This window comes from Coregonus clupeaformis, chromosome 21 (genome assembly GCF_020615455.1).
Source record: "Coregonus clupeaformis isolate EN_2021a chromosome 21, ASM2061545v1, whole genome shotgun sequence".
NCBI classification, from domain to species: Eukaryota; Metazoa; Chordata; class Actinopteri; order Salmoniformes; family Salmonidae; genus Coregonus; species Coregonus clupeaformis.
Window position 1 is genome coordinate 23,177,146 of NC_059212.1, and position 27,357 is coordinate 23,204,502.

The following is a 27,357-nucleotide window of genomic DNA, read 5'->3' on the forward strand; positions in this document are numbered from 1 at the left end:
CGTGGCTGGGTCTTTCAGCATGACAATGATCCCAAACACACCGCCCGGGCAACGAAGGAGTGGCTTCGTAAGAAGCATTTCAAGGTCCTGGAGTGGCCTAGCCAGTCTCCAGATCTCAACCCCATAGAAAATCTTTGGAGGGAGTTGAAAGTCCGTGTTGCCCAGCGACAGCCCCAAAACATCACTGCTCTAGAGGAGATCTGCATGGAGGAATGGGCCAAAATACCAGCAACAGTGTGTGAAAACCTTGTGAAGACTTACAGAAAACGTTTGACCTGTGTCATTGCCAACAAAGGGTATATAACAAAGTATTGAGAAACTTTTGTTATTGACCAAATACTTATTTTCCACCATATTTGCAAATCAATTCATTAAAAATCCTACAATGTGATTTTCTGGATTTTTTTTTCTCATTTTGTCTGTCATAGTTGATGTGTACCTATGAAGAAAATTACAGGCCTCTCATCTTTTTAAGTGGGAGAACTTGCACAATTGGTGGCTGACTAAATACTTTTTTCCCCCACTGTATTTGGTAGTCAGACTTACCTTATTCAGTCGCATAACGCGCTCTGCAGGTGTGGCTACCTTGCTCGCTCTGAATAAATATAATTCAGCCGCTGAAAACCCTCCCACTTGCTGGCCAACAGATTTTCTCATGCACTTTCACTGTGGAAAAGGGGCCGCAATACATGTCATGTTGATATGATTTTCAGTTTGCTTCACATTTGTCTCCAGGGATCATAAAGAAAAATAATCTAAAACAATTGCTATGTGTATTTACAATCCCCTTCTCCAAACGGATTTCTCATTTACCTAGCTCTTATCAATAGCTCTTAATAATTAATAAATTACAGTGCATGGAGAATGCTGTTATTTCTAGCGAAAAAATAAAGTAGATGCTTTTTCCACTTGGAACTGGCAGGTTCGCTCAACCTTATTTATGGTTCCCTCTGACCTTAAGTCAAGGTCAGAATACGGCTTATCTGTAGACACACCTCTGCCACACCTTCATTTATTCGAGCTCCACCTCAAACGAATAGTGGGTGAATAGCATGCTATTCTCATGCTTAAATTCAAGGTCAGAATACGCATTGAGAAGCTTAAACAGGGAATTACGCACTTAACTCGGGTCGGAAACAATCCACACCTGGATTGTGCAACATTTTCTCATTATTCTTTTCAAAATTCTTCAGGCTGTGTCAAATTGGTTGTTGATCATTACTAGGCAACAATTTTCAGGTCTTGCCATAGATTTTCAAGCAGATTTAAGTCAAAACTTTAACTCGGCCACTCAGGAACATTCACTGTCTTCTTGGTTAGGAACTCCAGTGTAGCTCAATTGGTAGAGCATGGCGCTTGTAACGCCAGGGTAGTGGGTTCGATCCCCGGGACCACCCATACGTAAAAATGTATGCACACATGACTGTAAGTCGCTTTGGATAAAAGTGTCTGCTAACTGGCTGATTATTATTATAGATTTGGCCTTGTGTTTTAGGTTATTGACCTGCTGAAAGGTGAATTCATCTTCCAGTGTCTGGTGGAAAGCAGACTGAACCAGGTTTTCCTCTAAGCCTGTGCTTAGTTCCATTCCGTTTCATTTTTTATCCTGAAACTCTGCAGTCCTTAACGATTACAAGCATACCCATAACATGATGCAGCACCACTATGCTTGAAAATATGAAAGTGGTACTCAGTAATGTGTTGTATTTGATTTACCCCAAACATAACACTTTGTATTCATGACAAAAAGTTAATTGCGTTGCCACATTTTTTGCAGTATTACTTTAGTGCTTTGTTGCATACAAGATTCATGTTGTGGAATATTTTTATTCGGTACAATCTTCCTTCTTTTCACTCTGTCAACTAGGTTAGTATTGTGGAGTAACTACAATGTTGATCCATCCTCAGTTTTCTCCTTTCACAGCCATTAAACTGTTTTAAAGTCAACATTGACCTCATGGTGAAATCCCTGAGCGGTTTCCTTCCTCTCCAGCAACGGAGTTAGGAAGGATGCCTATATCTTTGTGGTGACTGGGTGTATTGATACACCATCCGAAGTGTAATTAACAACTTCACCATATAATATCCAAGGTTTTTTTCTTTTTACCCATCTAACAATAGGTGCCATGCTTTGCGAGGCATTGGAAAATCTCCCTGGTCTTTGTGGTTGAATCTGTTTGAAATCCATGCAACTGATGTGACTTAAGGACATTTTTACTCCTGAACATATTTAGGCTTGCCATAATAAAGGGGTTGAATACTTGACTCAAGACATTTCAGATTTAAAAATAATAATAATTTGTAGGGGTGTGAATACTTTCTGAAGGCACTAACATATCTGTATAGGCCTCAAACATACGTAACATACAGATATATGTAACCTCGATATTTGTCCTTTTTTGTGGCCAAGGTTTTTAAACCATGGGTGGCAGTGAGGTGACTTTACTGCGTGAGGCCAGGACTTTGCACTTATTTGCTTAACAGCAGCAGGGGGGAACCATTGCCATTATAGCAGCCTGTCTGTCCCCCTACTGTGCACCGCTGTGAACAGACAGTAATTAGACCTGTGTCGTTGACTGGTTTTAAGCTGCTGTATAGAATTCATCAAGTTGGATCATGAATTCAAAGAAAACCATAGCAGGGGGAATGGGAGAAAAATGTGAAAATTGGCTCTGGATGGACATAAATAGCCTAATAATAAAGTCTGTCTTTATTCTGGGTTATCAACCTTACCCCTCCAGTCGATGTCCACCCCCGCACGGAAATTTAATTAGCATAATAAAATAATCAAAATCAGTGTTTAAGATAGAGATATCCGTTTTTTGGCATGGGCTGAGTCTCCATTTGCCGATGTCGGCCTTCTGTATCTGCGAAGGAAAGTGGCAGATCTACAGCGGTGTTTGTCAGACCAGGAGACATCCTCAAAATCTCACGAAAACATCTATCATTCAAACAGTTTGGGCTACAAACAAATACCACTCTATGGATAGATGAGACTTTCACAAACACAATGGTGTTCTTCATTTTGCTCCACGACCCCCACAAGCATCACAGACTCACCGGACTCGCCTGAAGTCAGTACTGCTGATGTGCCAACTTCTGTGTAGCGTTCAAACGGTTTGAGCTACCAACTAATATGACCACTCTATGAAAAGATGACTCTCACAAACACAATGTTCTCCGTTTTGCTCTAAGACCCCCACAAGTGTCACGGGACATGTCTGAAGGTACCCAGTACTGGGCCAAAATAAATTAATGGAAGTGAATATGACATTTCCACGTCAAAGATACGGGTAATTCCACGGAAAACGATAAATACATTCCAGAGTCTTCTTATCCCTCAGAAATAGGACGGACACTTCAAAACATATTTACTTTTGATAGATTTTTAAAAAACTGTTTTTCCATGTATGCATGTTTTCAATGTGTTTCTATGGGCTAATAGCAGTAAAGACAAATTCTATGTTTCAAATAATTTGGTTTATGTTTTTTAGGGATACCTACCCACATGAAAACTATACTATATTTATATACTATGTATTCACTGCAGTACATTTGCGGACATGACTGTTGTATACTATAGTATTCACTAGTGCTTTGTGGACATGACTGTAGTATACTATAGTATTCACTAGTGTTTTGCGGACATGACTAGTATATTTTAGTAACACCTGCCAACTAGGGTTAGGTAAAATGGCACAACTACCAGACCATGCCAGTTAAACTGCCTGGTTGCTCACAGACATAAACCAACAGCGCCCCCACACTTCCAGGTACAACTCCCTCACCTGAGCATGACCAATGGGTGCTTTTATACAGTTCCTGCATGGCCTCCCCTAATAAGGGTGCCCAGGGAAACACTGATTAAAACTTTTTTTCCTAGCCGGTCACAATATTCTTCAGTTACAAGACTAACTGATTAAGGTTTAGGTGAGGGTTATGGTGATGGTGATGCCCACCTACTATGGGACTCCAGGTAAAGAGCAGGCGGAGGCAGAGATGCAGTTCAGTTTAAGAGTCTTTCTAGATTCAGGTAATGGAGATGATACATGGCAGGGAATGATTGCCAATTGTTGCCATGAGACTTGTCTTGAATTGAGACTTGGTTGGCTTTGTACGGAGTATGGTTTATCTAAAAGCAGACAAAAAGGTGCAAAATAATAACAGGCAATAACAGCAATGAACATACATAATTAATCGGCTGTTCATGGAAATAATCAATGGCAGCAGTTAACAATGAATGGCCAGAAAGGGGGTGTAATAGCATGCGGCATGGTAGGCCGAAGCTATAGCTGGCTAATTTATCAATGGCTACATAGCATAACAAGGCAAGCAAACAAAGAGAAACCAAACAAAAGTAGCAAGCATAGCCATAAAGCAGGCATAGTTAGCATAACAAAGGCAATGCATAAAAAAATGCAACAATTAACGTGTCCATTAATACTACAAGTACCAAAGAGAACAGATCAATAGACTTAAAATGGCTGTTTGACTGAGCCATTAGCAATGCCATTAGTGGCCGATATCAACTATACAAAACCAACAATGGTTTGGGAGTCCTCTTCTTATATAAGATAAAAGGTTTGTACTCACATTTCAATGATGCATACTGGTTGTTTGTGAGAGTTTTTTGTCGTGCTCAACTATTCAGCTCTGTCTGGGTGAAGGACCCGGATTGAAAGGAGCTGCCCTTGAACCTGCCCCTATAAATACCTTGCCATAGAGTTATATAAAGGGCACACCTGCCACAAATGCCTTCCCCCGCATCCATTGTGTGACAGGCTAGGAACCAAAGTTTTGGTCAGTGTTTTCCTGGGCACTCTTATTAGGGAAGGACCTGCATGAAATGTATAAAAGTACCCATTGGTCATGGTTAGGTGAGAGCGGTAGCCGGAGACGGATCAAGAGGAAATGGCGTCCCATTGGGAAAATGGCGTCCCATTGGGAAAATGGCGTCCCATTGGGAAAATGGCGTCCCATTGGGAAAATGGCGTCCCTTGAGAGGGCAAGAACGAGATGTATGTTATGATAGGTGCAATATTATCATAAGGAGATGTATACTTGGAATATGGTGGAGGAATGGAGGGAACAAGAGAGGCAGAGGTCAAAGAGAGTGAGGGAGGAAGTGGGTGAGCATGAATTGGTTAAAAATTGTGGGAAAAAGGGATATGGTTTGTTGAAGAAGAATTGTAGAAAGTGTGAGCCATATGCTGGATGGAGGTCTGGAGGAGAAATGGAAGTGAATGATGACTAATTATCAGAGGTGACAGGTATGGTGAAGTTCTCGGAGCCCGGATAAAGAAGAGTCCCCTGCCTTTTGGCTGATCCATTTGTGGTTTCAGTGTGGGTAAAAACGGAGTTGGGTGCTGTGGAATCGGTGAAGGTAACCAGAAGTGGTCTGGTGATAATTGTTTGTTTCTGCTGGTCAGAGGGAGCAGACGCTTCGCACCAAACGAATGGGGCCAGGAGATATGACTTGTTCTGCTCTCAAGAAAAGGGTGCCATTGAAGGGAGTGATTACTGGGGTAGGGGTGAAAGTGGACCAACTGAAGGGAAAGATTGTGATGCTCGTCGTTTGGTGCAGCGCAGGCATGGTGGCGTGAGTGGTGAAACAAGACTCATTGTCTGTTCTTTTGAGTTTTGATGTTGAGTCTTTGCCCGACAAAGTGATGTTAGGATATTTCAGTTATCCCGTACAAGCTTTTGTGCCGAATACAATACATTGTTACAGGAGTCAAGCTTATGGGCATGTGGCAGCAGTGTGGAGGGCGGTTCCTAGGTGTGCAGAAGGGCATGAGACAAAGGAATGTGTAGCATTGGGGAAAGAAGCGGTATGTGTTAATTGTAGGGGTGCCTATGGGGCTGAGGATCAGAAATGTCCGGTGCGAGAGAGGCATGTTGAGGTTACCAGGGTTAGAGTAGAGCAGAGGGTGACGTATGCTGAGGCAGTGAAGAACGTTGAGGAAAATGGGTCAAGGGGAGGGATCCTGAGAGGATTCGTGTGAGTAGTAGATCTGTACCAGTACAGAGTTATAGGCCAACACGTGATATATGCTTCAAAAAGATTGACTTTTTAGCGTTCATAGCAATGGTTATCAACTGTACTGCAGGGATGGAACATAAGTCACAGAAAGTAGACGTTGTGGTGGCTGCAGCAGAGAGGGATGAGGTTTGAAGTCAGAAGAGTTACAGGGTGTGTTGAGTGGTGGTGTCCCGTCCTTTCAGGCTGTTGGCCTGAGGTAGGACTATATAGATTTAAATAGTGGAGTAGGGTGGTGTGTTTTTAGTGAGTGTAGGGTTAGATGGTAAGGTATTTGTTGATATATTTCCCTTCTTCCAAGCAAAGTATAAGGGAGTTATACTCCAGTCTAGTTGGTGGTGCGGTAATGCAACATTTATTGGGTGCCTGTCACGCCCTGACTCAGGGGACTCTTATTTGTTGAGTCAGGGTGTGTATATTCTTTGTTATATATATTCTATGGTGTAGGTCTATTATGTGTAGATCTATGTTGGCCGGTGTGGTTCCCAATCAGAGGCAGCTGTAGCTCGTTGTCTCTGATTGGGGACCATACTTAGGCAGCCTTTTGGCACTAGTGGGTTGTGGGATCTTGTTCCGTATAAGGTTTGTTGTGTGTTACCTTAGGACTTCACGTGTCGTTGGTTTATTGTTTTGTCGTGTGTTTATTCGTGATAATAAACATGTATGCATATCACGCTGCGCCTTGGTCCGTCCGTCAACGAGCGTGACAGTGCCAACCGCCGTTAAACCTCATCGAAGAATTGTGTGTATGGTCTGTAGGGTGTCGTTGCGGTTGGGCTGTTTCTGTGCGGTCTTGAAGAAATGTTTGGAGTGTGGTCGATTGTTCTGAATGGTATGTCTTCAGTTTGACCATCAGTGAGTTTATTCATGGGAGAATATTCAAGATGTTCATTATGTAAAGCCACTGCAATAATATCCTTCTGTTTTCAGTTGGTTTGTTTGGAGAGGCTTTGCTGGTTTGAGGTCCAGGCAGTTTATTGGCAGCGCCCTCCAATAAGGAGGGTGAAGTCATTCTGCATTTCTAAAATGTCTATAGTTTATGTAAATGCAGTGGTTAACTGTTCAATTTCTACCATCAGAAGTACAGTATTTGTCACTGTTTTTGGTCATCTTGTGAACTTGGTCAGCTGAATCTGTGAAACTCTTTTTCAGAAAGTTATCTAGTGGAAGTAACAGATCTAAGTCATTTTGGTGTACTACAAGGAAACCTAATCCTCTAAGATATTTAAACGATGCATGTTCTTTATATCTGCCTCTGTACTGTTTCCCTTTAGCCTAGAACCTGTCTAACGTTTAGATGTTACAGTTGTAATAAAAATTATATATATTTGCTAAGGTGTTGTCTGGTCTGTTGCGTTGCTCAGAACTGTTGACCCAAATCAATAGGTGACCTGTCACGAACCTGTCTTCTGTTCTGATTGAGGTGTTCCCCTCATTAAACAGTAACTGGTGTAGTCTGGTAGTTTAGCTAACCCTAGTCAACAGGTGTTACTTCAGTCATGTCCGCAAAAACACTACAGTGAATACTATGGTAGACTAGTCATGTCTGCAAAAACACTAGTCAATATTAGTATATAAATATAGTAATTCTACAGTATTTAGACTATAGTATATTTTTTTAATGTGCGTTAGCTGTAACCTGTTGGATGTTTGAACTATAGTAGGACCACAATGGAAATACATTTAACTTTTTATTATTCTCGACAAATTTAAATCAAGGGATACTACAGTGTGGAGTATAGTATACAACACAATTCTATAGTAAGCACTACACCATCGAGGGGGGAACCTCAGAAATCCCCGGCATGAGCTTCCCAAGGACGGCACGTTCAAAACCACATCAACAAAGCTAGCAGTCCAATCGATCTCAAAATTCTAAAGTAAGCACTACTCGATCGAGGGATACTACAGTATAGTACAAATTTACTACAGAATTCTATAGTAAGTACTGTAGTATTTTTTTGATGTGGGTACAGGGGTCTGTAAATTCAAAAAGCTAAATGAGCCTTGGTATGGCCATCTTAAAACAATTCCATATGTTAGCTTAATCGAAACCCGGGCCATTAGACTTAGGGGGATATATTAAACTGCATTAAATGTAGAATCAACATCACATCTAAACATGTCTTTTGTCTATAATTTGTGTTTTCATGTTTCAAAACATGTTTCATCCTTGAAAGTCCTGCAGGCTGTGAAGTTGGGAACTTAGTCGAAAGGGAGGAACAGAAGAAAAAATACAATATTTCAAAATAATAAAAACACTTTCTCCATTTCCTCAGATGGAGCTGGCCAAGGAGGAGAAGTGCGAGTTCCTTCCCTTTCTGTCCCCCTGTGAGGTCATCATGAAGAACGGCCGCGTGGCTGGCCTGCAGTTCTACCGCACCGAGCTGACGGAGCGCGGTGATTGGTTGGAGGACGAGGACCAGATCGTCCGGCTCAAAGCCGATTATATCATCAGCGCCTTTGGCTCCATGCTGACTGACCCTCAAAGTAAGGTCTGATAGAAGGGGAATCAGGTCTGATAGAGGGGGAATGTTCAAACGTGCCCCCTTCATTGAAGTACCCTTAGAAGTGACTGTTGAAGTGCCCTTGTCAGATCTTATGAAGATCTTACTGTATTAGGATTGACCTGATAAAACAGAATACTAACTGGCAGAGTACTGGCAGAATGTTGATTATCAGACCCTAAATATGCATTACATTAAAATACATTACTTTACAATACATTATGTTACGTTGCGTTGTGTTAAGTTGCGTTCCAGTACAGCTCCACTTTAGGTGTGGTCTAATCAAGATTTTTCAGTCACCGATCACCTCTACACTAAACGCACCATACAGGAACATGCCAGGCATTTCATCCAAATCCATACTGACGTTGCATTAAGCGATCTCTGTCATCTGCGGCAGCCAAGGTCTTGTAAGAGATTAGCTACAGTGTTAATGCCCCAGCAGACAGCCTGCCGGGACAGGGCACTCATCGCTCTCCCCAGAATCCATTCATTTTACATTCTCCATACTTCCCTTTGCCTGTATGGTGGCCGGTCACGTATCTGGAAACTCTGTATGGGATTTCCTTCACAAGTATCCATAGAGAAATAGAGCATTCAGATGTAATTTCTGGAGGGCCAGTGAGTGTGCATGTTTTTGTTATAACCAAGCACTAACACGCCTGATCTAACTAATAAACAAATAATTCGTCCTCAATAAAAACCCTTATTAGCTGAATCAGATGTGTTAGTGCTGGGCTGGAACAAAAACAAACACCAGCCCTATCAAGAATTGAGCTTGACACATCTGCCTCTCTGCGGCTCCACTTCTCTGTACTTATGCAGATTGTAGATTTCAGCAGGGTGTGTGATACAAATCACCCACACAGGGAGGAGGGCTTGTTACAACCCCTGTCATAAGGGTCGTGTTGATTATTGTGTTTGTTGTTGAGATCATCCAGACCCATTGGGTGATTGAACCTAGTTTACGGACAACCAAATATTAGCCTAAACAGGAGGCAGCTATTAGAATGTTTTAGACCTTACACTTGACAATATGTGACACTCACATACTCTATTAATACTTACATACAGTGGGGAAAAAAGTATTTAGTCAGCCACCAATTGTGCAAGTTCTCCCACTTAAAAAGATGAGAGAGGCCTGTAATTTTCATCATAGGTACACGTCAACTATGACAGACAAATTGAGAGAAAAAAAATCCAGAAAATCACATTGTAGGATTTTTAATGAATTTATTTGCAAATTATGGTGGAAAATAAGTATTTGGTCACCTACAAACAAGCAATATTTCTGGCTCTCACAGACCTGTAACTTCTTCTTTAAGAGGCTCCTCTGTCCTCCACTCGTTACCTGTATTAATGGCACCTGTTTGAACTTGTTATCAGTATAAAAGACACCTGTCCACAACCTCAAACAGTCACACTCCAAACTCCACTATGGCCAAGACCAAAGAGCTGTCAAAGGACACCAGAAACAAAATTGTAGACCTGCACCAGGCTGGGAAGACTGAATCTGCAATAGGTAAGCAGCTTGGTTTGAAGAAATCAACTGTGGGAGCAATTATTAGGAAATGGAAGACATACAAGACCACTGATAATCTCCCTCGATCTGGGGCTCCACGCAAGATCTCACCCCGTGGGGTCAAAATGATCACAAGAACGGTGAGCAAAAATCTCAGAACCACACAGGGGGGACCTAGTGAATGACCTGCAGAGAGCTGGGACCAAAGTAACAAAGCCTACCATCAGTAACACACTACACCGCCAGGGACTCAAATCCTGCAGTGCCAGACGTGTCCCCCTGCTTAAGCCAGTACATGTCCAGGCCCGTCTGAAGTTTGCTAGAGTGCATTTGGATGATCCAGAAGAGGATTGGGAGAATGTCATATGGTCAGATGAAACCAAAATATAACTTTTTGGTAAAAACTCAACTCGTCAGTGTTTGGAGGACAAAGAATGCTGAGTTGCATCCAAAGAACACCATACCTACTGTGAAGCATGGGGGTGGAAACATCATGCTTTGGGGCTGTTTTTCTACAAAGGGACCAGGACGACTGATCCGTGTAAAGGAAAGAATGAATGGGGCCATGTATCGTGAGATTTTGAGTGAAAACCTCCTTCCATCAGCAAGGGCATTGAAGATGAAACGTGGCTGGGTCTTTCAGCATGACAATGATCCCAAACACACCGCCCGGGCAACGAAGGAGTGGCTTCGTAAGAAGCATTTCAAGGTCCTGGAGTGGCCTAGCCAGTCTCCAGATCTCAACCCCATAGAAAATCTTTGGAGGGAGTTGAAAGTCTGTGTTGCCCAGCGACAGCCCCAAAACATCACTGCTCTAGAGGAGATCTGCATGGAGGAATGGGCCAAAATACCAGCAACAGTGTGTGAAAACCTTGTGAAGACTTACAGAAAACGTTTGACCTGTGTCATTGCCAACAAAGGGTATATAACAAAGTATTGAGAAACTATTGTTATTGACCAAATACTTATTTTCCACCATAATTTGCAAATAAATTCATTAAAAATCCTACAATGTGATTTTCTGGATTTTTTTCTTCTAATTTTGTCTGTCATAGTTGACGTGTACCTATGATGAAAATTACAGGCCTCTCTCATCTTTTTAAGTGGGAGAACATGCACAATTGGTGGCTGACTAAATACTTTTTTTCCCCACTGTAGATGATTGGTTGTTGAATGTCATGTATTTTGCATAATGTACACAGTGAGCTCCAAAGGTATTGGGACAGTGACCATTTTTGTTGTTGTTTTGGCTCTGTGCTCCAGCACTTTGGATTTGAAATGATGCAATGAATATGAGGTTAAGGTGCAGACTGTCAACTTTAATTTGAAGGTATTGTCATCCATATCGGGTGAACCGTTTAAAAATTACAGCAGTTTTTGTACATAGTCCCCCCATTTTAGGGGACCAAAAGTATTGGGACAAATTCACTTATGTGTATTAAAGTAGTCAAAAGTTTAGTAGTTATCTGTTATCAAAACTCTTATGTATCTCCGCTACAGTGAGTTTCAACACAAAGTCATTGTAAAGTAAAGTAGAGGACTAATAAATACTGATAGCAGATTAGATAGTGGCAGATTGTCGACTAATTGATAAATACCACTATATTCCTACCTAGCTAGTAGCTGTACAGTATGAATCACCAGCTCACAGAGGAGGCAGTCAGTGACAGTGGTCAGGGAGAACAAAAAGGCTGAGATCGTCAGAAAATAGGCCCTGCAATGTGCTGGGGGCGCGGTGTGTCAAGAACATGATTCGATCACGGGGCAACAGGCAGATGACCGGCCCTTTTTACTGCTGAGGGGCCCATCGCATGTTCTATCTGCGTTCCCTGTCGCTCATAAAGATAAATGGGCATTCCTGGAATGTGAGTGGATTCTTCTTAGATAGACGTGAAATATTGTCTACCAGTGACTTCACCTAAATAGCAGAACATTTTCAAATCTATCTTCTTTATTGTCTGTCTGACAAATATCTAAAGGTTTCTGACTGGTCCTGTGTTTGTGTGTGTGTGTCTCTCTCTCTCTCTCTCTCTCTCTCTCTCTCTCTCTCTCTCTCTCTCGCTCTGTCTGTCTGTGTGTGTGCATGTGTGTGTATGTATGTGTCTGTGTGTGTGAGTGTGCATGCCTCCATCCCTGTCTGTATGCCTACGTGTGTGTATAGTCTTGCCTGGCAGAGGCCCATATGACAGCATGGATTCCTCTCACTAATGGAGCTCAGCAATCAGCATCTGCCAATGGAGTTTTCTCCAGAGAGATAGAGTGGGGGTCTGTGGAAGAAGTTATGTTATTTAAGGAGAAGATCTCAGGAGTCTCTGACATGTCACACTCCACAGCTCCTACAGTAAGAGGGATGTGATTAATCCTCCACTTTCAATGATCAATGGACAGTCAGTCCAAATGCAGTAGCAGGAGGGGCAACAAGGGAACAGTATCAATAAAGTACTGGGATTATTTGAGAGGATTGCAGAGACAAAAATAAGTGTTACATTTTTTGTTGTTGTTGATTATCAAGTTCAAGTATATGAAATATCCCCCTGTGATGTAGTACACACAAAAGTAGTGCACTGGGCCTTTACTATTCCTGTATTAGCGGACCGATATAGCCTTCTGTAGCACAGTGAGAAATCCCCCCCCACCGTCATCGCAGCACCCCCACCCCCAAACATCTTCCCGCTGCTATGTGCTGACCCCTGACCTTTGGAGACTTCTGTCTATTGTAATAATGTCATATTAACCATGTCTATTATGTGTTGTTCTAAACAGTCCAGGAGGCCATGGCTCCCATCAAGCTGAACCGCTGGGGCACTCCAGACCTGCACCCTGAGACCATGCAGAGCAGTGAGCCCTGGGTGTTTGCTGGCGGAGACATCGCAGGCCTGGCCAACACCACAGTGGAGTCTGTCAACGACGGCAAGCAGGCCTCCTGGCACATCCACAAGTACCTCCAGGTGGGTGGGACAACTATGACCCGCTGCAGAGTTGAATGAGATATTACACATGGGTCGTATTCATTAGTGCACACCGTAGCAAAACGTTTTAGAACGGAACATTTTAAATAACAGCTAGTCCCTCCCTGTTTGTCTGTTTTTATCCTATTTGGTGCCTAATGAATACCGCACAGCCAATAATGATGATGACTACGACCATTATGATCATGCCTTCATAAAACCTGTTACAATTCTGTTTTTGTTCCCTACAGTCCCTCCACGGCCAGACAGTGGACAGCACCCCTGCGCTGCCTCTGTTCAACTCTGCCATTGACACGGTAGACATCAGTGTGGAGATGTGTGGCATCACCTTCCCCAACCCCTTCGGCCTGGCCAGTGCTCCCCCCACCACCAGCACCGCCATGATCCGCCGGGCATTCGAACAGGGTTGGGGCTTCGCTCTCACCAAGACTTTCGGACTAGACAAGGTACAGACAGACAGAGACAGAGAGATGCACACACGCGTGCGCTGTAATGGGCTTCATTAGAAGTATGCTGTTAATGGTTGTGTGTGCGTGCGTGTGTGTGCAGTGTTGCCAATTTAGCAACATTGTCGCTATATTTATGAAGTTTTGTGGTGCAGCGGGAGAGGACCGCAGTTGTACCACAGCAAGGCAAATTAGTGCTGTGATGTCGTCGCGGCAACGGCAAAACGTCATCTAGCGACAAATCCAGAAGCCAATAGCGATTCTCACTGAAAAATTGTTGGCAACCCTGATGTTTTTGGCATGTGCGTTCATGCAATGTTTCACAGTGTTACAGCAGTGTTGAGTATCTAAGCGGAATGAACAGACCGTTCCGTGTCTCTGTGTCTTGTCTTTGAGCCTCTCTAACCTTGTCCAAGGCTCTGATAAGTCATAACGGTAGCACATTAAAGCAGCCCCCATCCACAGACGTGTGCATTAATAAAGCTCTGATAACTCATAAAGGAATGCAATAAAGCGCTCCCAACTTGCACACACGCTCCCCGGTAATGAGCTCCATTCAGGTGGCAGAGACTCCAGCTAAACCAACACGCTCCCATTAGAACAAGATGCATCTGCCTTGTTAGCAATGTAACATTTGCTCTTGACAGGAGAGTGGGAAAAAAAGAGAAAGGAGAGAGAGAAGGGATAGAGAGAAGGGAGAGAGAAAGCCATTAGTTGTTTATTGAGCTCCAGCAGAAAATCTTTTGTTTTAATTTACTTTCTAATTCTAGTGATGGGGAAATTAATCAGTAACATCTGTTTGCTCTGTTCTCGCTGGCAGTTCTTTATTAGTGAAGTTAGAAATGGAAATGTACTGAGAAAAGAAAGACCAAACAAGGAGCGCTTGTTCGGAGTTGTGTAAGGCATTGCTATAGCAACAATTAGGGTAGTGTATCAGGTGCAACCTCACATTAAGGTTATTTTTTTCGACTGTGGTGTAGAAATTATTATCTCGTATAAAACTGAGTGGAAATATGTTGCTAGACGGTTGAGAATTTGTTAGAATATTTGGTAAGGCCAAAAGGTGCCGTAATCGTTCCCCCTTTTTTCGAACGGTAAAAAAAAATCTATTATGACTAATTGGTGGAAGTCTCGCCAAGCTTTCAAATTAAATTAAGAAATTGGTTTTCTTACTGAAAAACAATACATGAGGACTTTAATCTATAGTGCTAAGAGTGACAGTTTTTCAAGAAGCACGCTCCAGGATGATGGTCCAACCACTAAGAGTAATTCATTAGACATTGGATTTATTAGTGTTTTCAAAAAAAGTATATTGGATATCCAAAGTGATTATTACAGTTGCAACTAGCCTGCCTCCAAACATAATGTCTGTGCATCCCTTTAAACACTACTTAGAGGGATAGTTCAACTACTATCAATGTTTTTCAGGCATTTTCCTTCAACCTGAAAGTGTTCTAAAGTTGAGTCCACATTCCAAGGCATGTGCTGTATAGATCCTGCTATGCAGGGTTTAGTACCTAACTAACCTCTACATTTTCTTGAGCATTGAAAACACCCTAGTCACATGGAACCTGTAGATATATTTTCAGGACAAATACATTAAAACACCTGGGACTCTGTTTGCAAGTTAGCCTTTGGCCAAAATCCATCTTTTTAAGTTCACTTCCTCCCTCTCAGTGACTCATTTTATTTGTTAAGCACTTCGAAATACATCCCCTGTAAGAAATGTGCTCTATAAATAAAGATTGGATTTGATTTGGAATGTCTACAATAGCGTTGTGTTAGATTTTTCACTCGCTACCGCTCTTCATACTGGTCAATGTCAGTGCCATGTGCCTTGCTATTCCCCAGTAGCTCCTGCTTACCAGCAGCGCAGCAGCTCACCCCCAGCTCATATCTCAGTAAACAGAAATCATATTGCACTCTCTTGTGTGCTTTGTGTGTCAAATTATTGCACTGAGCCTCTCCTGTCTCTCTCTCTGAGAAGGATAAAGAAAGTCCTGTGTCAACAGTGCGCCTCTGTTCCATCATTATACCCTAAACATGAGGGACTTCTTTTTAATATCCTGTTCTCCCCCCACCCGCCAAGCGCACCCCCCGATCGCAAACACCCCAGCCGCTCCGCGTCGATAGCATTCAGGGCATAAGGCCTGATTGTCACAGTGGATATGGAAATATCCTAACACGGAGTGTGTGCGGAATAGCTAATTGCCGTATGGCGCGGTACAGCGGATGCCCACTCGCTTAAAGTTGCAGGCGGCACTTCCATTCATTATAATTAATGAACTACATTGCATATTTAAATGCTTTTTTCCCCTCTGGCAAGGATCGCTTCTACCGGGGGATGTAAATCAAGGACATAGGGATCAGACCAGAGTCCCTGGTAAACCTGGTGGTAAACCCTGTCTCAACCACGTATCTTCACTGAGCGACATGACAGTCAAGCAGCATGGGCTGCTGTTGAAGTGGTCGCGGTTGCGGTCCTGAACACTGACCAGTTCCAGCCTTGATTGATGTGATGAGACGATCTCAGGTAGATTCGCTGGGTCTTGTGAAGCTGCTGGAGCACACTGATCTGAAGAGGAGATCCCTGAGGGTTTGGACCCACAGGGCTTAATTAGCCTCTCTAACTGGTGTGTGTGTGTGTGTGTGTGTATGTGTGTGTGTGTGTGTGTGTTTGTGTGAGTGAGAGGCTTACCGGACCTTCACGTCACCCATGGAGGGCTGCCTTGCTCCCATCCAGGAGGTCTCACTAATCAAACTAAAAAAGAGAGATAATGAATTAAGTTTGGTTTTGTTTCATGTGCGGGTCATTGACTGGAGTTCATGCAACACCACTCTCACCACACACACAAACATATCCAACGTTTCTCTCCCCTTGCAATTGATCAAATCGAACTAAATGACTGCAGCAGTAAAGTCGGATATGTTTATTTAGAACATGGTCTTACCGCAGACTGCAAACATAAACATATATACTAAACAAAAATATAAATGCAACGTGTTGGTCCCATGTTTCATGAGCTGAAATAAAAGATCCCAGAAATGTTCCATATGCACAAAAAGTTTATTTCTCTCAAATTTTGTCCACAAATTTGTTTACATCCCTGATCATTTCTCCTTTGCCAAGATAATCCATCCACCTGACAGGTGTGGCATATCAAGAAGCTGATTAAACAGCATGATCATTACACAGGTGCACCTTGTGCTTTGGACAATAAAAGGTCACTCTAAAATGTGCAGTTTTGTCACACAGCACAATGCCACAGATGTCTCAAGTTGAGGGAGCGTGCAATTGGCATGCTGACTGCAGGAATGTCCACCAGAGCTGTTACCAGTTAATTGAATGTTCATTTCTCTACCATAAGCCATCTCCAACGTCACTTTAGAGAATTTGGCAGTACGTTCAACCGGCCTCACAACCGCAGACCACATGTAACCATGCCAGCCCAGGACCTCCACATCCGGCTTCTTCATCTGCGGGATCGTCTGAGACCAGCCACCCGGACAACTGATGAAACTGAGGAGTATTTATGTCTGTAATAAAGCCTTTTGTGGGGAAAAACAAATTCTGATTGGCTGGGCCTGGCTCCGAAGTGGGTGGGCCTATGCCCTCCCAGGCCCACCCATGGCTGTGCTCCTGCCCAGTCATGTGAAATCCATAGATTAGGGCCTAATGAATTTATTTCAATTGACTGATTTCCTTATATGAACTGTAACTCAGTAAAATCATTGAAATTGTTGCATGTTGCGTTTATATTTTTGTTCAGTATAGTATACTCTCTCACACACATGCAACTGGATACTGCACAGTCATACATATATGTTAATGATGTTAACTCATACACTTACAACATAGATACGTCAAATAATCAACCTAAGTGATCACGAGGAGGGATTAAGACGTTTCCTCCAAACATTAACGTACCTGAAAGGCCATTTTGTAAGTCCTAGTGCTTCGCGCTACAATGCCTCGTCTACCCATCTCCCCTCCACGCCTATGGGTTGTCATTACAGCCCAATTATGCTAGATGATCATTGGCATTTCATGATGGTGTTGTCAGACTGTCAACAGTGGTCAAAACGGTTCCCGGTGGAGACGGTGAAATGGGATGGGAAGGATGTTCCAGGCCATGAAACAGATGTGTATCCCCTGCAGTTACATTATATTTAATCAGGCAAAGCACCAAGGTGCCATTTCCGCCCCACTGAGCTGCAGTATAAGTGAAAATGGCCATAGGCTGGCGAGGACCCAGAGCGTATATCACAGAGCCCGAGCTGTCAAAGCAGTCAGTACTGCAAAGATCAGAGAGATGTCAGCTAATTGCCTACTAATTACCCAGTAAATTGTCTAATTAAGCTGTATGGTTAATTAGAGGTAGGCCTAGAATAGCAGGCAGGGGTTGGTGAATGGATTCATTCCCCTTGTTGGGTCTCTTTGGGTGGCAGCTAGGTGGTATAGATAGGAAACTATCATTGATAGGAAGAAGAGACAGGGTTAAGCGTGAGATGCACTGCAGAGATATGGAGAGGCAGAGGATGACAGGACTGAGAAAAAATTCTAGATAATAGATATTGTTTGCATTAACCATTGATATGAAATACTGTATGTGGATCTCATATGAGTTATTGCAAACAACAAGAGAGTGTCACACAGACCACCCTCAGAAGGTAACAATAGTGTGGAATTAGCTTTACTCCAAGCTCTGCACTTTCTGTGACATTTTACTTCTCTGTCATAGTTAGCAAGAACTCCCTCATACTCTAGAATGAAAACGTACTGTACGCTATGTCAGGATTAGCATTCGTGCATATTAGATAGATACGAAGCTCATCCCCTCTTCATTCTACCTCCGCCTGGTTGTTTAAAATTTGTACAGTATAACGTATCCTAATTCGGATTTAATTCAACTTGACCCCTTAAAGTTTTCAGTCTCTGGTGGTGGGATCTCAGTGTTGTTCTCCAGTCAACCATCCGGCTTCTAGATGTCATCCCTATTTATACCCAAGCCTCTCCCATCTGTACTGTCCGTCTGCTGCCTGCTCTTCATCAGAAGTGAGCAGTGAGCATCTTCCCACTCTGTCCCTGATGGCCGCGTGTCCAGAAGGCAGGAGGAGGCGGGAAATCGATACAGGGCCAGAGACTAGGCGGCCATCTTCCTGAAATTAGTGCCAATTTGTTATGTGTGAACTCATAGGGGACGCAGTGTGGGTGGCTCCTCCTCCTCCCAGAGGCCTCCGCTGCTGGTGCAGCACGGGTATTCAGGTACTCCATAGCGTTACCTAAATACACAGAAGGAAATTCGTACACACACACACACCACAAAATTAGGCATCTCAATAGATTCCACTACAAGTACTGAGTGTTAGGATCTTGTTGAAACTAAACTAGCGCCATTCTTGCCTTGTCAAAATAGGGCCCTTTATGTAAGGGTCACTTTTTCCATGTCCCTGAAAACTGAAGAGTTATATCGCTTTGTTTGATAATTAAAACTCTGTCTATTAACTAAACCCTGTCTCATAGTTTATGTGTGAGACTTAAATCATAATAAGAAAATCTGGTCTAAATTTACAGATGAGAGATTTATGTAATTGGTAATTCTATGTTTGTGAAAGTCTGCATACTTACCAGTGTGTGGGAAGAACTTTATAGATGTCAGAACATTTATAGATTTACAGTAATAAAAACATTTCTGATGTGTGTACAGTTGTGGTCAAAAGTTTTGAGAATGACACAAATACTAATTTTCACAAAGTCTGCTGCCTCAGTTTTGATGATGGCAATTTGCATATACTCCAGAATGTCATGAAGAGTGATCAGATGAATTGCAAAGTTCCTCTTTGCCATGAAAATGAACTTAATCCCCAAAAAACATGTCCACTGCATTTCAGCCCTGCCACAAAAGGACCAGCTGCCATCATGTCAGTGATTCTCTCGTTAACGCAGGTGAGAGTGTTGACGAGGACAAGGCTGGAGATCACTCTGTCATGCTGATTGAGTTTTAAAAGGAGGGTGGTGCTTGAAATCCTTGTTCTTCCTCTGTTAACCATGGTTACCTGCAAGGAAACACGTGCCGTCATCATTGCTTTGCACAAAAAGGCCTTCACAGGCAAGGATATTGCTGCTAGTAAGATTGCGCCTAAATCAACCATTTATCGGATCATCAAGAACTTCAAGGAGAGAGGTTCAATTGTTGTAAAGAAGGCGTCAGGGCGCCCAAGAAAGTCCAGCAAGCACCAGGACCCTCCTAAAGTTGATTCAGCTGCAGGAACGGGGCACCACCAGTGCAGAGCTTGCTCAGGAATGGCAGCAGGCAGGTGTGAGTGCATCTGCACGCACAGTGAGGCGAAGACTTTTGGAGGATGGCCTGGTGTCAAGAAGGGCAGCAAAGAAGCCACTTCTCTCTAGGAAAAACATCAGGGACAGACTGATATTCTGCAAAGGGTACAGGGATTGGACTGCTGAGGACTGAGGTAAAGTCATTTTCTCTGATGAATCCCCTTTCTGATTGTTTGGGGCATCCGGAAAACACCTTGTCCAGAGAAGATAAGGTGAGCGCTACCATCAGTCCTGTGTCATGCCAACAGTAAAGCATCCTGAGACCATTCATGTGTGGGGTTGCTTCTCAGCCAAGGGAGTGGGCTCACTCACAATTTTGCCTAAGAACACAGACATGAATAAAGAATGGTACCAACACATCCTCCGAGAGCAACTTCTCCCAACCATCCAAGAACAGTTTGGTGACGACCAATGCCTTTTCCAGTATGATGGAGCACCTTGCCATAAGGCAAAAGTGATAACTAAGTGGCTCGGGGAACAAAACATCGACATTTTGGGTCCATGGCCAGGAAACTCCCCAGAACTTAATCCCATTGAGAACTTGTGGTCGATCCTCAAGAGGCGGGTGGACAAACAAAAACCCACAAATTCTGAGAAACTCCAAGCATTGATTATGCAAGAATGGGCTGCCATCAGTCAGGATGTGGCCCAGAAGTTAATTGACAGCATGACAGGGCGGATTGCAGAGGTCTTGAAAAAGAAGGGTCAACACTGCAAATATTGACTCTTTGCATAAACTTAATGTAATTGTCAATAAAAGCCTTTGACACTTATGGAATGCTTGCAATTATACTTCAGTATACCATAGTAACATCTGACAAAAATATCTCATAACACTGAAGCAGCGAACTTTGTGAAGACCAATACTTGTGTCATTCTCAAAACTTTTGACCACGACTGTATATTACGAGTGGCCGTTTTTTAGATGAGTGTAGCCTTCTTAGATTTTTAGGCGTATTAGTTATCTATTAAAAGCTAATTTATGCGTGGTTGTTTGTTGATTGTGGTAATTGTGTTAAGCTCATTATTTGCGTCAGCTTAATAAAAAACACAAGAATCATGTCAATCTTGGTTTCTTTTTTAATAAAAGTACTATTCTTAGGACAAACTTATCTACCTTGTGATACACAAACTTTGTTGACGTTGTTTTTGAAGTGTAGTTCTGAGATTTACCTTCTGAGGGGTTGAATTCAGCAATGTTATTTATTCTTCTCACATTTAAGCACCGAATGACCAGGGTTTTTTTTTATCACTGAAGTCAGCATGCGTTCATTCTTCTGTCCAATGTGTCAACTATGACCACTTAGTCCCTTTGGCAAGGGCACTTATATTTCTCTTGCAGTCATTTTCAAATGACTTAGTACTTCAATGGGATATCACTTTTCAACAGTAAAAGTAAAACAATCGCTGGAGGGCGTCTTTAATGGTTTAAATTGCCCATAATATTTCTCTATTTATAATACCGTCAGGGAAGTAGGTCACAAAATGACATTTTCACTCGAAGTATACTCTCGTTGTTATTGTTGCTACCTTTTTTTCTACATTGTGTGTGGCAAGGAGAGGTTTGATATTATATGTGAAGCTCAATTGTACACTTTCAGCACATCGCCATGAAATGTAATTCCTAGATGCATTTTTTTGCCTATAGTTTCCGAATATATGAATATCTCAGAATATTTCCAAAATAAGCCCAAAAAGTTTGAAACACAGGGATCATGAATGCATCTCCCAGAGTGATAAAGGGACTGATTTTAAAAGATGACAATTTTAGGTCATACCCAAGACATGCCTTTTCAGGTGCTAAAAGCTGCAGCGCTGTAGTGGCTCTGATTGAAAGAGAAAAACTAGATATTGAAATCAATTTGCCACAGCCCTTTGGAACTCTGTTCTCTGCCCGGACCGTGAGTGTGCATGCCTTTCCCTCTAAATGGAACTTACAGGGTCATGAAACCACTTAAAATGAAAAATAGGAGGATGATTAGATTCAGATTTTTTTATGATGAACGCATAGATCAAAGTGCCAAATAGAGAGAAAAAAACTAAGTAAATTAACACGCAGGTCACTTGCCCTGTCTGGACCAAAGAAATCAGAACAAAATAGATAGAATCACCTCCCAATATATTATATGCCCGCTGCCCTCCCTCTAATGCCACATAAAATAAAATGACTTAACATTCAATCCAGGATCACAGTGATTAACCTAACATGGTGGCACCAGAGCTATAGCTGAAGGTATGATTGAGCTGTTGACTATGTGATGTTCCATTTAGTCTTCTTCACCCAGCTGGCAAGTCAGCCACCAGCACAGGGCAGGACAGGGCAACAAGTGGACCACTAAAAACATCTGCCAAGAGAGGTCTAGAAGAAAGAGAGGGGTTTAAACTCGCCATAAAGAGTAGGAGAGAGAGAGAAAAAATAGAGAGGGGGGGGCTCCCGAGTGGTGCAGCGGTCTAAGGCACTGCATCTCAGTGCTTGAGGCGTCACTACAGCTGTATCACAACCGGCCGTGATAGGCCCTTTTCACGTGACGTCAGACAACTTCCGTTCTGCCGCGATGCAGGTTATGTTTACATCCGATGTCGCTTAGGAACGCTTAGCTAGTAGCACATCATTATGGAGTTCACCCAGTCCCTTTCACATCTGCCACCAATACGACTTAACGACGTAGAACGACTTGCTGACAAGTGGTCCCTTACTTCCAAGATCGAAGCTTGATAAAGGCTACAAGTTCTTCGTTGAAGGTTACCTGTTTGATTATGAAGGTATGTGTTTATCTTTATTTAGCTTAAATTAGCCCTATGCTAGCTGAAGGTTATGAGCTGACGAAGTTTCTGTTTTGCAGCCTCTTTTTAATATTACTGCTGTTTGTATCGACCGTAAGATAAGAGTCAGTAATGTATTAATGGCTAATGCTGCGCCCTTTCTCCCAATCACTGTATTGAAACAGTCTCAAGTGTAGTTAACGGTGAGGTGACAGTGAGAGGGCGATGTTACACGGTCCATGAAGAAAAATGAGGAGGCTCATCGGCTTCAGGTTTCTCAGATAAACAGTTCTCTAACATTATGATAAGATAGGTTAAGATAGATAAGTTTTCTTTTTGTTGTGTTTTGCTGCGGTTGCAGATTTAATAAGAATGATTCCACAATGTTCCACTGTGGATCAGTTTGTTTCTCAGTCTGAGCTCTGATTTTGTATCATTAAACTTAATACACAACGGAAATTCTAACAAACCGATGTGGGGTTGTTGACGGCAATAAAGACTGGGAAAGATTCTGTGATAACTCAAAATGTTCAAATTTTCGATAAGTGTTGGCACTACTTGTCAAAGGTTTCAGAACAGCCAATTTTTCTTAATTAAAAAAAGAAATTGGGTTTTGAAAATTGTGTACAGTAGTTTATAATGAAACGCAGAAAAAAATGTTTTGTAAGTACAGCACTAATTGTTATGTCTCTATGAACAGGTTACACTAGACTCTGCAGAGGTTCCTGTGGTACTCAATCACATGTCATGTTCCTGCTCTGCTGGGAAAGCACTATGTAATCACATAGTAGCACTTCTTTTCAAAGTGCTCACTATGTTACCATGGGCTTTAAGACAGTGCCATTGCCTCTGTCATGCACCAGCGCACTGCAGACCTGGCACCGGCCTAGGACACAGGTCAGACATTATTTGTTACACTGATGCAGAACTTTGCAGTTTGTATTGACTTTTGACAATGTATTGTTCATCATTATTATATCACAGGGAATTGTACCAGAGGCCACCAATGATATGGCGGTGTGTAAACCAGCGGCTAAGAAAAAAAACAAGTGTCAGAGCTGGTGTGAAGTGCACACTGTACCGAGCCTATGATGGTGAGTCTGAATGAGCCCCCGCTGTACTAGAGCACAAAGACTTTAGTGCATTTCTAAAATAATACAAACATAAAAGTGATTATTATTTGTTACTTTTTATATAGACTTTCAGTGGATATTTTTTTATTTGTATTAGAAGCATGTACGAGACTGGATGAGTGTGGTTGTCTTTTTAGTGAAAAGATAAGGTGGCATTTAATGAAATCTAAACTTGACATATCTCACTTTCATGCCAGGGCCTATTCCGGATCCTCACGTCATGGCCAGTGCTGAGAAACTGAAAGACATCCGTCCACAACCAGGGATTTGCAAATTGCTGCACGGGCTTGAGGGCCTTAATTTGGTGGACTCTAAATTTGGCCCTGTGCCATTTGGGTCTGTGCTTTCTTACCAGTGCCCTCTAGAATTAAGTAGAGATATTATTAAACACCCTGGTGCCAGTGAGTTTCCTCAGTTGCCTATTGAAGGTTACAACTTTAAATTTCCCATTGATTTTGAGCCCAACTACATACAACAATGTCATTTGGACAGCCTGATTGTGTCAGAGGAGATGTCTGCTGCTATTGAAGCAGAAACAAGAATGCAGTCAGAATGCCAGCTGTGGAGCCAGGTACGCAAACCCCGACTGACAGCCAGCAGATTCCGTGAAATATGCCATGTTCAGGTGGGGGGAGTTGTCTGCCAAGGCTTTGGCAACCCGCATTCTGAGAGGAACTCCTCAGACAGCTGCTATGAGAAGAGGGTTGGATCTGGAACCTGAGATACTGAGGCAATATTCTGATTTTTGTGATGTCTCTCTGAAACAATGCAGGGTCATCATCCACCCTGATTCACCTCACCTTGCAGCCAGCCCGGATGCTAAAGTCTTCTGCCCAACAGAAGCACCACCATTTGGTCTTGCTGAGGTTAAGAGTTGCGATGTTGAAAATGTTACCCAAGTTAAACACCTGATCACAGTTAAAGGCCAGGCCTGCCTTAAGAAGAGCCACAAATACTACTATCAGGTTCAAGGCCAACTCGCCTTAAGCGGACTTCAGTGGTGTGACTTCATTACAGATACCCGCACTGACTTCACAGTTGAGAGAATCTTTAGGGATGAGGAGATTATCCACTCAATGCGACAGAAGCTTGATCATTTCTATTATAACATCTACATGGATGTCTTCTTAAGTTATAAAACATAAGGCAGAATTTTATGTGTAAATAGTGTTAAGGTAAATGTGAAGGTGAACCTTTGACATTTTTTTCTTTAACTGCAAATTAACTTGTCATATACTGTATATCTCCTATGTACTGAAACACACATTTTGAAAAGGATTGTGATGTAAATGTCGACATGTTTTTCTTTAACTGCAAATGAACTTAATTGTGTTATATACTGTATATCTATGTATTGAAATACAAATTTTGAAAAAGGATTGCGATGTTGTAAATGCTCTTACCAAAATCAAAAGGATTGGAAGCAGTTGCTTGCAAACATATATTTAATAGTTCCATCAGTGCCATGACACATAAGCACATAACATGGTTAATAGTTGGATATTTTTACAATATATCACATTAGGTTCATTAATAGCTATGAAAAAGTTATTACCCTTAACAAAAACATACAGTATAACATTAGATCAATTAAATTACCAACAAAGTTAATTCATATTTACATTTTTTTGTACATACAATACAGTAATATAAAAGTACTTATATTTACAGCCCATCTAGCTTACTCAGGAAATATACAACTTCCAGTTGACAAAAACATCAGACTGGTTTGTCTCCTTTAATGTCAAGAGGTCCCTGATAGTTCGACATGAGGCAGCAGATGGCCCACAGCTGATTCACTGAACCCACTGTGGAAAGAGGAACAAGCCCATCCCAGATATGGTACTCCTTCACCCTCCGTATGGCCCTCTCGACTAAAATCCTCAGCCGGGCGATGGCCTGGGTCTTAAGAGTGTCCTCCTGCTGAGCTGAGGAGATTTTTACGGGAAGATACGGGAATTTCTGTTTGTTGTTTGAACAAAATGGTACACTGCAATAGCATCTTCTCGAAGATTGTGCCATGCTTCGGTGTTGGATGGGATACTGTTGCGATACAGACACCGGAGAAAAGAAACAGCTAAATTAACATTCAGCTTTGACCAGGAATCAATATTTATCTAGCTATCATGCACAACAGTATTTGAATAGGTGAGTTACATATACATTCATGAATAAACTAACTGCCTAACAAAGGGTTAGATAGCTAGCTAAGTAAACTTGTTACATTACAGCCAGGCAGCAATGTAACGCTACCTTTTAACGTTATCGGTATCTGGTACTAAGTTGTTGTTAGCTAACGTTAGCCCACTTTTAAGTAACTAAGGCAGTGAACAATTATGAATTAACAATAACGTTAGCAAGTTACAAACCATTGCATATACGTAAACATTATTACTCTTAACTTTACTAATTTAACTTAAACGTACCTCAGAAGAGAAGTCTCAGGTTACGGGCGAACGAAGTGAAGTTAACCTGCTACGCGGAAAGGCGGAAGTTAGATGACGTCATCGTGAAAAGGGCCTATTGGGAGTCCGGGTTTGGCTGGAGTAGGCCGTCATTGTAAATAAGAATGTGTTCTTAACTGACTTGCCTAGTTAAAGAGAGAGAGAGAATGTTTATTCATTTTCCCATTTGAAATGTCTTTATTATTTTGAAACTTCTGAGTGTAATGTTTACTGTTAATATTTATTGTTTATTTCACTTTTGTTTACTATCTACTTCACTTGCTTTGGCAATGTTAACATACGTTTCCATGCCAATAAAGCCCTTAAATTGAATTGAATTGAGAGAGAGGAGGCATTTTTCACTTACTAGCATCCACCACCGCCGGCCACATACATCCCTCTCTCCCGCGATAATTATGGCTGTAGTCATAGAGATAATTGCGGTCGAATGGTTTTCTGTGTCAGCTTTAAAAATAGCCAGGGCCACACGGTGTAGAACTGAAAAACTGAGACAAATATTTGAGGGAGGATCTTTTTTATTTTTCCTCTATCTCTCTCCATCATTCTCTCTCTAGCTTCTCCTCCCTGCAGAAAGAAAGAATAGCGTCTTGAGGGAAGAGACCGTGTAACTAACTGCTGTTCGGTAATTACCTCGAATGTGCCTCTTTATGGCCAACGGCCAATAGTTTGTTGTCTCTGTGGTGGAGAAGCTAGAGCCGTGGCTGTGATATTTGAGCACTCTTTATCGTGTGTGTTCTATTTTCATAAAGGTGCTAGGTTGTGGGGATGGATTAGTTGACCTGGACTGTTGTGATAGCCCAATGGTTAGCAGAAAACCAGACACAAAGGACCCGGTAACCTATAGTATCTCAATCCTTGTTGAGGGCCGTAATACATGTGGATTGGTTATTGTTACAGAGATTACTGCCCATGTTTTCTTCACAGGTGCATGTATTACGTTGAGGTGGTGGGTGTGTGTGCATTATTGCGTGCGCGAGTGAGTGCTACTGTAGCCTAGCCTATGTGTTTTGGCGTTATGGATTACTTTACTATTTTATGTGATTGATTCCGTATGTGCAAACGCACCGAACCCTTCACTCATCATCCTTTATTTGTTCATCGAAAAACGTGGCTCCCACGTCTGTCCAGAGCTTTATCTAATCTCATTCGTATTCCTTTCTACTCGCCGACTT

At 42.2% G+C, this 27,357-nt stretch overlaps 1 protein-coding gene across 1 annotated transcript in view; it reads left to right on the forward strand.

Annotated features, from left to right (window-relative positions):
• The window catches only part of LOC121535103 (dihydropyrimidine dehydrogenase [NADP(+)]), a 147,663-nt gene that overhangs the window by 82,227 nt on the left and 38,079 nt on the right, over positions 1–27,357 (forward strand). Inside the window, exons 11-13 of the mRNA XM_041841825.2 lie at positions 8,320–8,530; positions 12,833–13,017; positions 13,269–13,484. Of these exons, the coding sequence (XP_041697759.1) occupies positions 8,320–8,530; positions 12,833–13,017; positions 13,269–13,484 (612 nt within the window). The remainder of the gene's footprint in view (positions 1–8,319; positions 8,531–12,832; positions 13,018–13,268; positions 13,485–27,357) is intronic.